Consider the following 17,740-nt stretch of genomic DNA (forward strand, 5'->3'; position numbering starts at 1 on the left):
AGAGAGAGAGGCAGAGACACAGGCAGAGAGAGAGAAGCAGGCTCCATGCAGGGAGCCTGATGTGGGACTCGATCCCAGGACTCCAAGATCACGCCCTGGGCCGAAGGCAGGCACCAAACCACTGAACCACCCAGGGATCCTCCACCCCACCCTGAAACTTCTAACAATCTACCTTGACTGCATTTCTGAAAATCCAAAGCTGACAACTGACTGATATTTGTGGTTATTTTTCTGTCTTCGGATAGGTTTGCTTTCAGTAGCTTTCAATATTCTTTGATCCCAACCCACAGTAAGAAATACATTTTACATCATAACTCAGAATATATGCATATGCATAAATCAAAATTAAAGTTTTATAGAATAGTACTTAGCATTACTATATATAGCATAGTGGTATCTCTTATTCTAGTTTGTTCTTCCGCACTAAAGAAAAAAAAGCTCATAGTTATCCTTTGAATTCATCTCTGTCCACCATTGGGCTCCATTCTGCAGTTTGAAAAACATTCTTTTAAAACATTGGCTTGGAAATGAAGCAAAATTGTAGCACTTCTGACCAACAAGCATGAGGCAGCACAGGCACTCGGGAACTGGGTTAGGGCACCATGTCCCATGCATTTTAGCCCAAAGCGTAACCGTACCAGCAAAACCCCAAGCACCTAGGGCCTCCATTGGAAGTCACTTCAGTTAGTAGAGATACTCGAGATTGGCCTTTGAAAAACTGGGAATTAGAAATCAGATGCTTCAAGGTCTCCCCCTTTTTCTCTTTTTCCTCATTTACTGTTCAAGATCTTATACAGAGATCAGAACAAGATTACAGCCCTCCCCTCAACACACACACAGACACCCTGAATTTTACAGGTTCTCTTAAGTATGTGTTGCAGTACAAACCACCAAAAAGTCCAAAGGACAGGCGATCCAGCTGCGAACGGTGCAACTTGCCAGCCAAAACCACCCATCCTGAGGGCTTCCGTAGCACATCGGACTGGGCAGGGGAGGGGGACTCACCTGGACGAAAAAGTGGTTTAAGACCTTTTGATTTTTATTGGTGGAAACCTGATAGAGAGAAACTTGCAGGGAGTCCCCTCCAACCCACCACTAAGAGTGCTCGCCTGACAAGCGTTGATGGGTGTTATTAGGGAACGAATGTGGAAGAAAGGTAAGTCCTTTCAGCTCCGAGTGCATGTCAAATGCCAAACCTGCCTTGGGGAAGTGCACAATCTCCCTGGGGAGACCAGACTACAAACAAACTGGAACAATTTTGAGTACAAGACAGCACAGGTTTTAAGAAGTCCAGCACCACATGGTCTAGAAAACAATTCCTGCAAAAAGACGGGGGGCCAGCCTGAGGGGCTCAGTGAATGAGCCTTGAGTGACGGTGAGGGGAAGTTGGGCTGTAAAGCAAGGAAGAGTATTGTTAGGTCTGCCCAGCAGGAGGGGTGGGGAACAGTGGGGTGCAGAGGGGAAATCGGGTCCTCCCTTGTCACTCCTGAACGCCTGTGCGGGCCCGGGGCACCCGTAGCCTCACGTGCCACGGAAATAGACAGCTGTACAGATTTCCTCAGGAAAACATTGAAAGCAAAAATTGTGATCACACCCAACCCTTTCCTCTATGCCCTGCCCAATCTCTCCCACGTCCCCAAAAGGAAGAGAGCAGTAGGTCAAACTCGTTTGTTTATTCATTCATTCAACAAGCATTTCTCCTGAGGGGCCTTTGTTTCCAGCAAGGGACGGACTCGTGCCTTTTCCGCAGCACGAAGTATTCCGCAGCGAAGGGGCCCCCTAGTTGCCTGGCTCAGCAAGACCACATCACCACTGGAAGGGAGAGTCTCCCAGACCAGCATTCCAGGGGGGCCAGCGCCTTTGTAAATACAGGGGAAGAGAGGCGAGGAGGGCGAGAAGAGCTCTCAAGCTGGGTCGGGGGTGCTGGGATGAGTGAAGTGGGTCTGCAAAAGGAAACCTGGGGACCCCGTCCCCCTCCCCAAAAGAACCAGCTTCCCCACCCACCCCCACCCCCACCCCCAGCCCAGGCCCCTTCGGGATCCCCTTCCAAGAGGTCTGGCTGGCAGGTCAGGATGTAGCATTTCCCCCCTGCTAGGGTTTTCCACGTTCATACAAAAAAAGGGTGGACGGAAATGGAGCTGCCAACGGACCCACTCAGGCTAGTCCTGAAGAGTGAAAGCGGGTCTACATGGAGAAGAAAGAACGAGAACAGAAACCGGCCATGGAGACGACGCTGTTGCGTTGGTCCAAGTTTGAGAGAGAAAAACCCCAAGCAAACCACAAAAATAACAGGCAGGGAAGGGTCGGGTGGGCGGGATGTGTCCCCAAAACGCCTTGGGGAGAAAGCAAAGACTGCTGGTAACTCGGAAGGAAGGGATGAAGGAAGGAGAAGCCTCCTTAAAGGCAGCCGCCTGCGCGGGGCACCCATCGGGGCTGAAAGGAGCGGGCCGGGGGGGGGGAGCGGGGCGGGGGGTCTCGGGGCTGACCCCGAGGCCCGGGAGAACGCGGTTAGGCTTTGCCCGGGGGCGGGGGGTGCAGCGGGCGGGGCCGGCCGCCCCGAGGGCGGGGGGCGGGGGGGCGGGGGAGCGGGGGGCCGGGGGCGGGGCCTGCGAGCCCGGGCGGGCCGGGGGCGGGGCCCAGGTGGTGTTGATACACAAAGACGAGGCACCCGGGCGGCCGCGGCCCCGCCCCCTGACGCGTCCTCCGGGGCGGCCGCTATAACCCGCGGGCTCGGCGGGCAGCGGCAGAGCCGCGCGTCGCCGCCGTCCCGGAGCGCTCGGCCCGCAGCAGCGCCCGCAGCCCGGCCACGCGTCCCGCACACTCACGCCTTTCCCTCGAGACGCCGGACGGTGGGGGCGGCCACTTGCCATTTCCCTTTTTTTTTTTTTTTTTAATAAAAAAAAAAATTCTTTTTTTTTTTTTTTAATTTTCCTGCCCTTTGTTGGTTTGGGTTTTTTTGTTAAACGATTTCTGTTCGGCGGAGGAGAAGCCGCTGAAGGCGTCTGCGTGACGTTTCCGGGATCGCAGGCGCGGGGACCACCGAGGTAACGTGCGCGGGGGCGTCCGTGCCCCGGGCGCGGGGCGCGGGGCGCGGGCGGGAGTGGGGGAGGGGCGTCCGGGAGGGGCCGCGACGGGAAGGCAGCTGCGGGGGTCACCTGCTCCCGGGACTGGCGGGTGACACGGGCCGGTGGGACCCGCCTCCGCCTCCGGCCCCGGCCCGTGCGGGGGTCGCCGCCCTCCTCGGGGCGGGGGAGGGGCGCGGCGCGGGGGTCTCGTGCCCGCCGCGAGCGGAGCCGCATCCTCCCGTGGGGGGGGAGGGGAGGGGAGGGGAGGGGAGGGGAACCAGCCCGGCCCCGCGGCTCCGCTGCGGCAAGTCTTGTGACTGATTTGCATTAATAAAAAAAAAAAAAATGAGCTCGGAGGGGGCCTGGGATATGGGGGCAGCCGAGGAGGAGGGTTGGGGCTTCTGGAATAGAGAGGCCACGGCGGGGAAAGACGGGCCAGGAACATTTGATAATCGGCGATCGATATTGCATCAGTTTCTTTTCCGGGCATAGGAGGGGCCGGCCGGGCGAAGCGCTCGCGAGCCAAATGCCTGTAGACGGGTGTGCTCGAGGGCACGGGCGTGCGCGTGTAAACAAACCCTGGGCGCCGGGGAACGGGTGCTCTCCCTCTCCCCTTGTCGGGAGGGGACCCGTGTCAGCCCTTGCTGCCCCTTGTGAGTCCGCTGTCTGCCGCAGAGGCATTTATTTCCCCATGTGGGGACTCCGGGCACGAAAAAGACGGATGACGCGCGTCGCCCGTTGCAAAAGAAACGAGGAGCTGTAGCGCTTGGGCTGCACGCACAGCTCGCCAGCCGGCGCCCGGGTGCGAAGGGTGCGCTGCACGCCCGTGCACGACCCGCGAGGCTGGAGGGAAAGCCTCCAGGGCCCCCCGTGCACCCCGGCCCGCGGGCTGGGGGGCACGGGGAGCGTGCCAGGCTCAAAGCCGCCGGAGAGGGGCCCCGGGGTCTGGAGGGCGCGGGCCTCTGCGGGCGCAGCGCCGCGGCGGGACCATCTTTGTTCTCCGCGGCTCCGCTGTCTGTACTTTTCCGCCCCTCGGCGCGCCCCCGCCCCTCGCGCTCGGCTGGTACTTTTCCACTCGCCTGGCCGGGGATGAATCAGCCGCGCTGCGCCTCCCGGCGGCGTCACGTGACCGCGGCGGGCGGGCGGGCGGGCGGCGGGCGGGCGCGCGCTGCAGTCCTGACGCGCCGCCTCTATCTTCCTCGCAGGCAGCCGCGCGGGCCGGTGCACCGCCAAGGACAAAAGCCGCCCAGCGTCCAGCGCTGCGCCCTGTGCCTCCCGGGAGCAGCATGAAGAAGGCCGAGATGGGAAGGTTCAACATTTCCCCGGATGAGGACAGCAGCAGCTACAGTTCCAACAGCGACTTCAACTACTCCTACCCCACCAAGCAAGCCGCTCTGAAAAGGTGGGAGAAGTTGTGTGCTCTCCTCCTTTTCTTTCCCTTTTTTTTTTTTTTTTTAATTTTTTAGTTTTTTGTTATTGTTTTTTTTAACGGCTTGCAATCAGGGGCTCTTTACCTAGGACTCTGCTTCTGCTGTTGCAATGCACAGCTCCCTCCCCAGCATCTGGAGAGAGTGTGTGCAATCTCAAAAAAAAAAAAAAAGAGTATCCGATTGTCGCAGTGACAGTCTCTGGGGTGAAAGCCGACTCCTGCTTGACACTTGGGCATTTCGGGGAAGGTGTGTGACAGCTAGCTCTTTGCGTTCCCGCGATCCGTGGTATATTGCAAAACGACTGAGAATTGCTTTTTTTTTTTTTTTCACCCTTCACCCCCCACCCTCCTGTTCACAGCCATTATGCAGACGTAGATCCCGAAAACCAGAACTTTTTACTTGAATCCAACGTGGGGAAGAAGAAGTATGAAACAGACTTTGTAAGTTGGAAATAATCATTTTGTGTGTCTGTGGCTTTATGGAGTTAAAAAAAAAAAAAAAAAAGAATAGTTTGACTTTTAGATTTCAATCTAACTTGCCCAAAGCTGGTTTTCTCCATTTAATTATTGTTATATGTTTGGTTATCGTTTTCCCTCTATGTAGCATCCAGGTACTACTTCCTTTGGAATGTCAGTATTTAATCTGAGCAATGCGATTGTGGGCAGTGGAATCCTTGGGCTTTCTTATGCCATGGCTAATACTGGAATTGCTCTTTTTATGTAAGTATGTGTAAGTAGTGAGTCTGCCATGCAGGGCAGTTGATCTGATGATAAAACGTGAAACTTTTGGCTCCAGAGACAGAATTTACAGTTGAAATAGTTGACTTAAAAAAAGATCCTTTGTGTGAAATTTACAATGAGAAACCCGGAAACCTTAACTCTGATATGTAAACTGCATGATAACCAAGAAAGCCAATTAAGAAGAGGTGTTAGGACCACAGTGAAAACTGATCATTAAACCAAAATCAGTGGGAATAGTTAAGAGTTGTAACGGGTTGGATATTTGAAAAGAACCGTGGATGATAAATCCAGGGTAGTTAGAAGTTTTGTTCTGGCCAAATAGGAAACAAAATTAATTAGGATGGTACCTCCAAGTCCATTTATAAATTGGCATAGTCTCCCCCCAAAACCTTTGTATAAGGCAAAAAGACTTTTTAGAATATATGGGGTGTGGTGGTGTTTGCTTAACCTGGAACGTGTTCGTTCTAAGAAAAGTGAGTCATGATTTTCTGGACACTGAAAAGAAACCCATATGTTGGGGTAGGTTTTTTTTTGTTTGTTTTCGCTTTTTGTTTTTTAATATTTATTTCTTCCAGGTCTGTGTGATTGCCACATGCCATAGCAATAAAATAACTATTTTAATAGTACCTGTTTTTAAATGTTCTTTCTCTAGTTACCCAGTTAAAATGATTTATTCCTGTGCTTCCTAGCATAAATGCCTAGGATAGGACTTTGGATCTATAGAGGACTTGAGAGCAGTGCTGCTTAACTGTTGTGAGGTTACTGATTCTCAGATAATATAATCAGAAAAACTGGACCCTATTTCCAGAGGAGGGAATAGTACAAGACAAAAGTACGTGTAAACTTGAACGTACATTTTCAATGAAGTTTGTATCGTAGTTGTTGAGGTTAGGTACCTCTGGGCTCCTGGTAAGGCAATTTCTGTGGAGGATAGTATGATTTGTTGCACAAATGAAGAAACCATGCCTTACAGGGAGCAGGGACTTGTCCCATTGTGACAGATGTGTTTTTAGTTAGCTGACTGGTGCCATCTACTCAAGTTATTTTCTCCAGCAGAATAGAATGTTCACGAAAAGAAAAGCGGACCTTTGCAGCAAAGTTGTGCTTTGTGGTGAATATCTGTACTGAAGTTGAGCCTGGCTTTGAGCATGGGAAGCTAGGATCCCAGCAACTTGCTTCATTAGCATGAGGCTCCCTGACATCTCTTACTAAGGTGTGAAGGACCAGGAATTTACATGGAAGGGACTCTAAGAGTGTTTTAAAGTTTTTACTGGAGAACTCGAATGACCTTATTGTTAAAATATTCGAAATCCTTCCTGACTCTTACTATGAAAACTGGAGACCAACTTTAAATGCCGCCAGCGTGGTTCTATTTAACATGAGATAAGATGGCACCTGTTTCATAAGTAAAAACAAAATTTTGATGTTACCTTTGCACTTCTGAAATTACACTGTAATAGGATCTATGTGCTTGAGCAACTCTTTTAATAAATGGTTAAATAACATTGAGAGTGTGAAAGTGAGTTTTTAATCTCCTCAGTATTTTACAAGGTACGTTTAGAGGATGTAGAGGTTGTAAGAGGTAAATGGGCCAAAACCCATGTGGCTGCCACGGCATGGTTAAACAACTCTAGGCAGACGCAGACCTGAGGTTGAAAGCGACCTCAAAGGTTTTATAAAGTCCTTTGGTCCCTCATTGTAGTTAGGGCTGAGTTTGTCAGCATACTTTGAACATTGTTTTTGATTAAACTAACAACTTTGTTCAGTGAGAGGTGAGGCCGGAGGTGTCATTTTTCCACCTCAGACTAGGCCCCATAAAGCTTTTGGCATTAGACTGGCAATTCAGTGCCACTACCTAGGTTTTAACTAACAGACATCAGTTTCTTTGCTAGACCTTAATATGGTACCGGATTCAGTATTCCTGTACAGAATCAAAGTAACCATCTTGTTTACAGAGTTTTCTACGTGTTTCCCTGATTTGGAGGAGAGGGGGGTTGTTTTATTTTTAATAGAAAGAAATTTATATTTTCCTTGGCTTGCCCAGGAGGGGAGGAAAGTGAATCTGGAGTGAGGGAGAACTTGTATCCTTAAAGGAAAACTAAGTGACGTTAGGGAACCTCTAGTTCCTCCCTTTTTTTTTTTTTCTTTAGATTTTATTTTTATTTTTTATTTTCCCTGATCCACCCGATTGAGCAAAGAGCTAGCTAGCCCCGTCAGACTGATGGGCTGGGCTCCTTGTTCTAGCACAGGCATTGTTTAATGTTGTCATAATACCAGGCCTGTATTCCACACCATGGCACGCAATAATACAGCATATCTTCACAGCGATTACTTCTGACTTGTGCCCAGTTATTTGTAAAGCTGTGCCTGACACTTGAAATGTTAGTATCGATGTCCCTTTCTAGTCCCATTCCTCTTATGTAGTCCAGGTGGTCTCAAGGTCTTTCCTGAATCTGTCTCACTTTGGATTTCACAAGTGCCTTGTGGGCTGTATTTACTGGCAGACCTACCCATCATTTAAAAAAAAAAATAAATAAACTAAAATGCAGAGAAGTGGCAAGAGTACAGTTAAATATTATGGCGCCAGAACCAAATTATAAGTCTTATAATTCCACCACCTTAAACTTAAGCTTTCCTGGGTCTCCCGACACCTTTGGTGCAGTTGGTAAAGCCCTGCTCTCCACCAATACTGTAGAACACCTGAGAAGCGATGCGAGTTTTTAGTACCAGATTCATAGATGTTGACACTCTAGCCAGGATTGTAAACACCAGGTCTTAGGGGCTTTCTATCTAGCACAGAAATATTAGGACACGTTCCATATTCAGTGTTTCAGTAACAAGCAAAAGATTGTCTTTAAATATAGCTGTGCTTATTTATAACTCTGTGCCTTTTCCTTCTCTCACCAGAATTCTCTTGACGTTTGTGTCAATATTTTCCCTGTATTCTGTTCATCTCCTTTTGAAAACTGCCAACGAAGGAGGTATGGTTAGCGTTCTTGCTATTTCTAAAGCAATTAACGCCTGTCAGGATTTTCCTCCTTTGCTTCATGCGTCTGTGTTCTTCGTATTTTAGGGTCTTTATTATATGAACAGTTGGGGCATAAAGCATTTGGATTAGTTGGAAAGCTTGCAGCCTCTGGATCAATTACCATGCAGAACATTGGAGGTAAGAATTTTTTAAAAGGTGATTTGAGTAGACTTTTTGCTCTTTGTGTAGCACAGAGTGGTGACACGTTACTTTTGGTGTCACATGCCACATTTTGCACTTGTAATGGTATAATTTTGTTTTCCTCCAGCTATGTCAAGCTACCTCTTCATAGTGAAATATGAGTTACCTTTGGTGATCCAGGCATTAATGAACATTGAAGATACAACTGGGTAGGTGCTAAGTAAGGTTACTCATAAGAAAAATTACAGTCTAAAATGGTTAGATACATTTTCTCAAAGGTGGATACAAAATAATTATTAATGAGTTATTTTTCCTAATGTTCCTGTTGAAATTGACCAAGAAGTCCCTCATGGACTGATTTGAACTCTTAAGAATGAAAGCCCAAAGATTGAAGCTCACGCTCTAATTTTGGATAATATCTTTAACCTGTGTGTGAAAGCAGGTTTTTCTAGAACTGAACTTTATATTTATTCCCTGAGAAATTGTAGCTGAATAACTCACAAAGTCCAACCTAAGTCAGGTTGAAGCTTTGAATTACATTACAAATCAGTCCTATCTGATTTTTTTTTTTTTTTAATGAATTTGTGTTCTTAAAACTTAATCTGTTCAAATGCATAAGACCAGAAAACGTATGGCGGTGCTGTAGAAACCTTATCCTTGTAACACAGCTATTCCTCCCAGCGGACTAACAGGTTTTTATCTAAAGTAAACATGGGGAAGAATAATTTACTTCCCCACCTATTGAAGCTCATTATCTCAAAATAGAGAAGTGTGGTTATCTCTTTTGGCTTAGAAATTGAATAAGCTGTTCTTTAAACGTGAGTTTTCTGTGGGGTCTTTGTTGCTGAAGTAAGTAAGTGGAGTGGAATTCACAGGGCATTAGAATTTGAAAATAGTGACTTAAGAGAGGGTATGGTTGATTACCTGGAAAGGAAAAGATATTGCTAGAACTCTTAAAGGAGACCTGGGTAATAATTTCTCTAAGTTCGGGAAGGGACCTTTTGACTGTTTTTGGAGTCAAGGTGGGTCAAGGTGTCACAACATACTCCTGACAGTCTGGAATAAATCCTGGTTGGGGGCGGGGAGTTTTGTTATGTGTCTTTGCCTATGTATTTTACCTAAGTATAAAAAAATTTTCTTGCTGTGGAGTTGAATAATTACATTTGCTAATAGATGTCTAAAAGGAACTTGCTTTGAATTTCCTTGTTTCTAGCATTAAAAATTGCAAGCTAAAGCTATGACCGAGTTGGTGTACAATTTTTCTAAAAATGCTTAAAGATAAGATTACTGCCTTAACAATGCTGCTTTGTACACTACATTAGTATCAAGCCTTTAAGAAGCATTTTATGTTATGAATCAGCTGGGCAGCCTTCCCAGGGCAAACAGTGAGACAAAAGTTACACTGTTCATACCCCATTTCTAACCTGAGTAAATATTCAGCTAGCACACACAGAAATTTATTCCTATGTATAGGTTTTTTGTGAATAAGCAGTGCTTTTTTCCAAACCTGTCTTAATTTTTGTGTTTATTTTTATAGTATATCTATGAAATGAGTCCAGTAAGAAGAAGTGCATAGTATTCTGGGGGTTCTCATGATTGGTTTTGACCTTGTTTCTCTCTCTCTTTTTTTTTTTTTTTTTTTAATTCAGATTGTGGTATCTGAATGGTGATTATTTGGTTTTGCTGGTGTCACTGGTGCTCATTCTTCCTTTGTCACTGCTGAGAAATTTAGGTGAGTAAACCCATCTCTAAAGGGAATTCTCACTAGCTATATGTCCTCTTAATAGAAATTGAAAGCTAAAAAGCCCCAAGAATGTAACTTTGGGAGCTGCCGCATTACACGCCTAGGCCTTTCAAAATCCCAGCATGAAGGCTTCCAGGCGGGGCTGGGATATTTTGTTGATATTGGAGGATATCTTTGCTTTTAAATGATGATATGAAATTAAAGTCCCTTTTATTTTATTAGCAAGTGTTTTTAAGTAATTCTATATGTTAGTGTGTAAGAATTAGAAATTTGGTGTTGGGTTCATACTAAAGTCTTCCAAGCAGACTTGGGTTGTTTGGTTGAGAAGATATATTTGCCTGAAGTCTGTTGTATTGAAGTAATAATTTCTGCCACCCCTTACAGGATATTTGGGATATACCAGTGGCCTTTCCTTACTGTGTATGATGTTCTTCCTAATTGTGGTAGGTATAACTTTTCTTTAAAGCTAGAGATTTGTTTATAAGCCCAGTCATGTTACCCAGTTTAACAAACGCAAAATAATATGTTGGCAGGTGATTTGCAAGAAATTCCAGATTCCTTGTCCTGTGGAAGTTGGTTTGATAATTAATGAAACAATAAACAGTACCTTAACACATCCAACACCTTTGGCATCTGACATGATGTTTAATGTGACTGATGATGATTCTTGCAGACCACGTTATTTTATCTTCAACTCACAGGTAACTAAATATAAATTTTTTCTTTAGTTTTTGTTTTTAAGATTTTACTTATTCTACAGAGTGCAAACACAACCGGGGCAGGGGGGAGCAGCTCAGCTCCCCACTGAGCAGGGACCCCCCCCCCCCCCCCCCCCGATGCAGGACTTGATCCCAGAACCCTGGGAGCATAACTCAAGCCAAAGGCAGAAGCTTGCCTGACCCCTAATTTTTATCTTCTTAAGAGAAGATTTTAGGGAAAAACAGAAGGGAAACTATCCACTGGAAATTTGAAAATAACTTCCATGGTAAGGGGAGGAGGGGTAAAAGCTACTCTTCAGAAAACATGAGTAGTTAATTATTGAGTTCTTGAAGACTGAGAAGAAAGCATTAGTTTGTATCTTAAAATGGATGGAGAAATGAAGTAATCCTGTGATGTTAGTAATTGACACTTTCTGAAGTTAGGATGTTGATCACAGTGAACAGATTGGAAGAAGGGAATCTAATTATGCCAGGGAAAGTTGTAGTTTTGATTCTAAAATTGGTTACTATAAAATACAAACTATAGAACTGGGATGACCCAAGTGTGTGACGTGAGGATTTTAAGTAAATGTTTTCATTTTTTGCAGACTGTCTATGCCGTGCCAATTTTGACCTTTTCATTTGTCTGTCATCCTGCTATCCTTCCCATTTACGAAGAACTCAAAGGGTGAGTGCCTTACATGTTTTTTATAAAAATTTATTGGGAAAGTTAGACAAATACCAGGTTATTGCTGTAACTACTGCTCAAATACATACTCGTATTTTTCTTTGAATTTATGTAGCCGCAGCCGTAGAAGAATGATGAATGTGTCCAAGATTTCATTTTTCGCTATGTTTCTCATGTACCTGCTTGCTGCCCTCTTTGGATACCTGACATTTTATGGTAAATAATGTCTAGCTTTCAGAAAACACTTGGTGAAATGAAACTGATTTTTTTTATGTGTATAATCTACCACTTAAAATTCTATCTATTTTGGTGTATTTCCTGTTTGGGATCAGAAACTGATTTTTTAGAGCTTAGAATTTCCTATAATCTCTTTAATGAGTAATTTCTTGAACTCCGGTTCATATCATTAGTCATTTGATGGCTTTTTACATGATGTATTTGCATCTGAGTTCATACTGCCTACCACCTTCAAACTCTACAACACAAACTGTAAGCCAGACCGTGGGATTTAGCTATTTAGCTCCTGTTGGTTTTGATGGGGGTCATGTGGCTAAATCTCTACTTGGTATTTAGAAAAATTTTCCTTCAATGTTATTTTAATTGCATTAACCCTAATTCCAAATTAATCTTATTAGCCTCTTAGTTTATAGCCGTTCTGTGAGTAGCTCATAACTTTGGTGCACATTTGCTCTAAGTTAGATTTCCCACCTAATGTCTAGAGGAAACCACTCACTTGAAGTTTTTTCTTTTTTTTTTTTGTCTTTCCCCATAGAACACGTTGAGTCTGAATTGCTTCATACCTACTCTACTATCATGGGAACTGATATTCTTCTTCTCATTGTTCGTTTGGCTGTCCTGATGGCTGTGACTCTGACCGTACCAGTAGTCATTTTCCCAGTAAGTAATCACTAGTTCTTCTCACTAGGAACGAGTTTTTAAACAGGTGAAGACTTGTGAGATTTTCCTCTTCTGTGAGAAGGGAAACACTGCTAGAGCAATACCAAGTTGGTGGTTTTGAAGGGATTTTTTTAAATACTTGGTAGATTTTCAAAACCTCCTGGGTAATTTTTTCCATAATTGGAGATCTAAAATGATCTTCCAATGTTAAGGAAACAGTAGTAGAGGAAGGGGCACAATCTTAAGCATTGAGAAAGCTGCTTTGCTTTCCCCTGTTTTTTGTTTTTTGTTTTTTTTTTTTTTCTTAAGATAATGCCCTTTATTTGGGGAATTTTTTTCCCCCCACTAATGTAAAGCTGGAATTTCAATTTCTCTATTCGTTTGTTTTTGCAGATCCGGAGTTCCATTACTCACCTGTTGTGTGCAACAAAAGATTTCAGTTGGTGGCGTCATAGTCTCATTACTGTGTCTATCTTGGCATTTACCAATTTGCTGGTCATCTTTGTCCCCACAATTAGAGATATCTTTGGTTTCATCGGTAAGTTTTAGAAGGTGTCAAAAGTTCTTTCACATACCAGGGATTTTAAAGTTTTGAAAGGAATGACCAGTGATTTCTCAAAATGGCCTGTGTCTTTTTCCAGGGGCGTCTGCAGCTGCTATGTTGATTTTTATTCTGCCTTCGGCCTTCTATATCAAGTTAGTGAAGAAAGAGCCTATGAAATCTGTCCAGAAGATTGGGGTGAGTGGGATATTCTGCTCTACAGGCACAGTAGCAATCTTCCAAACTAGAATTTCCTCTCCTGATTTTAATTTTAGTTCCTTAGCTACCTTTTGTTAGAGTTCTGCTTCTCCTTAGCGTCTAGTGAATATTTCTAGAATGGAGTGCTTCTCAGGTAGAAGGTTGGGGCAGGGGAGGTGAAAGGGAGTTGGCCTTTGAATACAGGCCTAAGTTAATCGCAGGAAAGCTGTTGAGATTTTTTTAGCGATAGGAACCAGAGATAAAGAGTACATGGAAGGTGTGGAGATACTGACTCAACTTTCCACATTAGTTTAACCCATGTATGTGGGGCTGTCTGTCCGTTGCGACAGACGCTTAAATGGGCCTCAGTGTATAAAGGAAGGAACTGAACTGTCTTCAGAGCAAAGCTCTGGGGGGGCTGTCACTATAAAGTCCTAAAATGTTGCTTTAAAGCATAATAACTGACTTTACAAAGAATACGTACATTAAGTACAGAAGATCGGGGTGGTGAAGTTATTTAGGAAAAAGACTGACTTTTAGTCCTTAGCCTGGTCCATATATAGATTTAGTCTGATTAGAGTATTAGAATTGTTTATAAACAACCGTCATCTGTTTCATTTATTTAGCAAAGAGAATTATTTATCCTTCTTAAGTTTAAATATCTTTAGCAAGAGAAAACCTTTTGTAAGACACTCGACATAATTTCAGTGATCACAAGCCCATTTTTAAAAGTAGAAAGGAATGTTTAGCAGTTATATTTTCTTGTTTGCTGATCAATTTCTCTTGTGCTCACCACAGGCTATGCTCTTCCTGTTAAGCGGCATAGTGGTGATGACCGGCAGCATGGCCTTGATTGTTCTGGATTGGGTACACAATGCCCATGGAGGTGGCCACTAACTGGCACCACGAAAACTCCAATAGCCCACTTGATGCCAGTGTTGAGTCAACTCTCAACTTACTATGAAATTTCACCTAATGTTTTCAGTTTCACTTCCTTTTGAAGTGCAGATTCCTCGCTGGTTCTTCTGAGTGCAGAATAAGTGAACTTTTTTTTTTTCTTTCTAAAGAAACTATTCTGTATGATAGAAATGGATATTAACAACAAAACCACGAGTCTCGGGTTAATGGAAGTGACAATTTTATTCCATTCCAGAGAATGGACGAACTCTTAACTTTTATCAAGCCACATGTTTGGCTATGTCATTGTTTAACTTGGATATTTTATGATTTTACTTGAATGTGCCTAATGGAACCATTCGATGTGAGAAACAATTCTTATTAATTTACAGCAAAGTATTGAAATAACCATTGAGAAAAACACTATTATTTTTTTGTACCAAAAATATTTTAAGACCTCAGAAGCACTATTTTACTTTTAGAAAAATTGCTTTTTTTTTCCTGAACTTTATCCAAAAATGATTGTCCACAAATTCCATAAAAGAAATTCATTGGTATTTAAAAGTAAATATTAATATTGTGACATGATTTGCCTTTTTGTAGGCATGATAAGCCAAATACTTTTTTTAAACCCAAAAAAATTTTTAGAGAAAATGATGTAATGAAAAATAGTACCATGAATAGGAACGTAGTTTTTTCCATTCAGACTTCACCATTAAAGACTAATTGATTGATGATTGCTATACCAAATCAGATGAACTCGTTCATCACTTTACTTCTCTGGCCCCAAATAATTTGCTTCATTCAGACTGAAATATTTATGGCTTCAATCTATTAGAATGAAAGATACATAATGCAGATATTTCTATGGAGAGTAAAATAACTAATTTTGAGGTACCAAATAGTGCAATTGGGTAAAACAGGGTTTATTCAGTTGCATCTGTCTCCAGAGTTGAGTTGACAGCTCTGGGTTTTTTGGGCCAGCCCTTTTTTTGACATTGCTTCCAGCAGTGGAAAATGGGCATTTGATGGCTATAGGCCAAAACTGTTCTATCCAGAGAGTACAACTTTTTGAAATGCTCATCTGCTACTGGAAGTGTGAATTACTTGATAATGTATGGCTTAGTCGTGTTCATGTTTTGTCTACAGTAGAGGTCTAATTCACAGGTTACACCGATATTTGGTATAAGTTCTCTATATAGGCCACTGGGTTTCTCATGCAGTAAGTTTCGAAAACTCATTTGCACTGGATCGTCATCTCATTCTTGTACAACACAGAATTCTTTGTTTACATCCAACAAGTGGTTAGCTAGGGAAAACAGTGCAACCTGAGTGTAAGTAGTTGGTCCAACTGCATGATCACCCTTCCATTTCATTGCCAGTTAGAAGTGAAAAAATTACTTGGCTTTAAGAGCACATTTATTGTACGTTACGGTGTATGGTGAATATATTAAATAATGTGGTACTTTGCTCATCAGGCATAATGTCTAAAATCTAATATACATAATTCCATTAGTGGTTGAGGGAAGCAAATAATGGAATCATCAATTGGTCCTCTGGCTCTAAGTTTTTCTCTTAAAACTAAGCATTTTTAGTTTTAGGCAAGGGCCAGAAATGTGGCAGACATGGTTTTTGTTACACATTCTTGTATTATATGTGACTAAATTACAGACAAGATAATGTCTGTGAAGACCCTTGTGGAACTGGAAGACGTCTTGTAGTGCTACATTGGGTGAAACCAATGGTCCGTTTGTGTTTCTGCAAAAATAAAAAGTAATTGGGGACCATCGAGAAGGGCAGTGAGAAGATGGATTCTATGGCACTGCTTTCATTTAATTGGGCTTCAGCACTCCCTTCAAATCCAGAACCTCACCTCTAGTTCAGACCAAGAATTGGCACTTCGCTTGAGTTCCCGGAAGAATTCCTGATTGCACATCTGAGACCTGCCAGAGAATACCAAGGAGAGTTGTTTTCTACAGTTTACATCCTTTTGTGTGGGAGAAACTACCGTGGCAACCAGGAAGGAATGGGAAAAAAAGCATTTTCTTCTCATAGCAAATTGATTTGGGAAGACTCCTTCAATCCTCTTTTGGCTGTTTGAGATTCAAAATGAACTGCCTAGGGTAAATTCCATTGCATGATTTTCTTGGAGCTATCTTGTCTGCCTTGAGGTTCCTAAAACAGTGAATTCCCATTAATGAGCAGTCTTCAGTATTAAAACCACTGTCTCGTCACCTCATTTTGCATTACTGTCTTCCGTGGATGTTTCAGTTATAACTGTAATGTTATTTATAGAACAGCATTAATCCATTAAAGCTAACCTATTTTTCAATATTTATGATAATCTGTACATACATTGTCCATATGTATTTGTAATATATGATGTATATAATGTCAGGTTTGGGTCTTGGGTTCAAGTGTATATATTCCTGTAAGTTTCTTAACTGCATTTTGATGAATTCACATGTATCTATAAGAATTGTCCCCAAAGTACCTGTACAGAGATTTCAATATAAACAAATTGACTAATTATGTAAACACTAAAAATTTAAAATATTGCCTAAATTGCATTTGCAATAAACAGACTGAATGAACATCACTTTTTTCATGAAAACTTGGTGCAAATTCAGATCTCTTATTTAAATTTTAAATAAGGTCTAATTTTCAAAATGCAGTAGTTTCAAAATGTGATCTAAGGTAACGGAATCAAATGTGATCTAGTGTAATGAAAGATCTTTGAGAACCTGGGTGTGTTAGCTTTCTGTATATAGTGTAAATACCCCCACTCTGCTGTTGGAGGCCAACAGTTCCACTAGGACTTGTTGGCAAAGAGTGCTACACCGTTTCAATGAAACAATGTATGTTTGTTTTAACTGAACTAAAATAAATACATGCTTAATCCTGAGTAGCAGTGTTTTCTTTGAGGTAATGGGATAAGCAGTGTCTGATGGGTTTTGCATCGGTGCTGATTAGGTCCCATGTAATGATAATGAGGTGCTGAGTAGGTCCCATAAAATAAGGAAGAGGAGAATGGTCAGGGAAAGTTTGTTTTTGGTTTCTACAAAGTGAGGAGGTACCTCAAAGACCCAGGGTTGGGCCTGCTATAGGTAGGCCACTAGTGCATCAGCATCATCTGAGAGCTTTCTGGAGCATGTGCCTACCCAGGTACTGCTGAGGAGCATGTGAAAGTAAAGAGTGGTGAAAAAACTAGGAAGAGGTCAAGAATTAAGCTTCTGTGCACCAATCCAGGAAGGGAGAGGAAGCGCGCTGGCTGCAGAGGAATGTGCAGGCAAGCTGAGACTAGATGTGAGGGGAGTTGCTAAAATACACCAGGTAGTTCAGGTATGGTCTGCTGGGAGCCTGGGAAACCTAGGGCGTGTACAGTGAAATACCCACGACAAAAAGCAAGATGCCTCAGAGCAGCAGGCGTGCTTGGGAGTGGTTGCAAAGGCAGGGGAAGTTTTCTGCAAGAAAATAATCCCGTCGTGATAGTCAAGTGGGAAGGGGTTATGTGTGGTGAGAAAGTACAGCAGAATTTGCAACACGTCTGAATTGGACAAAAAGCCTGGAGGAGTTAGCAGTTACTTGTCTGAGAAGTTTTAATTGAATGCTTACTGCATACAATTAACATGCCCATGGGAAAGAGGGTGGGGTTATGTGTCAGACTCCACAG

At 43.3% G+C, this 17,740-nt stretch overlaps 1 protein-coding gene across 2 annotated transcripts; it reads left to right on the top strand.

The window, feature by feature from the left end:
• Positions 1-2,728: 2,728 nt before the first annotated feature.
• Positions 2,729-16,972, top strand: SLC38A2 (solute carrier family 38 member 2). 2 transcript variants are annotated; one of them, XM_025477373.3, is made up of 16 exons: positions 2,729-3,044; positions 4,271-4,467; positions 4,854-4,935; positions 5,099-5,214; positions 8,143-8,216; positions 8,309-8,401; positions 8,532-8,613; positions 10,054-10,136; positions 10,533-10,591; positions 10,682-10,849; positions 11,455-11,534; positions 11,650-11,750; positions 12,307-12,431; positions 12,825-12,969; positions 13,073-13,170; positions 13,969-16,972. In XM_025477373.3, the coding sequence occupies exons 2-16, from the start codon at positions 4,352-4,354 to the stop codon at positions 14,065-14,067; spliced, it is 1,521 nt and encodes a 506-aa protein (XP_025333158.1). In that variant the 5' UTR covers positions 2,729-3,044; positions 4,271-4,351; the 3' UTR covers positions 14,068-16,972. The 2 variants fall into 2 exon arrangements, with proteins under 2 accessions (XP_025333158.1, XP_048958339.1); XM_049102382.1 differs by lacking the exons at positions 2,729-3,044; positions 5,099-5,214 and having other exon boundaries at positions 4,401-4,467.
• Positions 16,973-17,740: the final 768 nt, after the last annotated feature.

Source organism: Canis lupus, chromosome 27 (genome assembly GCF_003254725.2).
Source record: "Canis lupus dingo isolate Sandy chromosome 27, ASM325472v2, whole genome shotgun sequence".
Taxonomy (NCBI): Eukaryota; Metazoa; Chordata; class Mammalia; order Carnivora; family Canidae; genus Canis; species Canis lupus.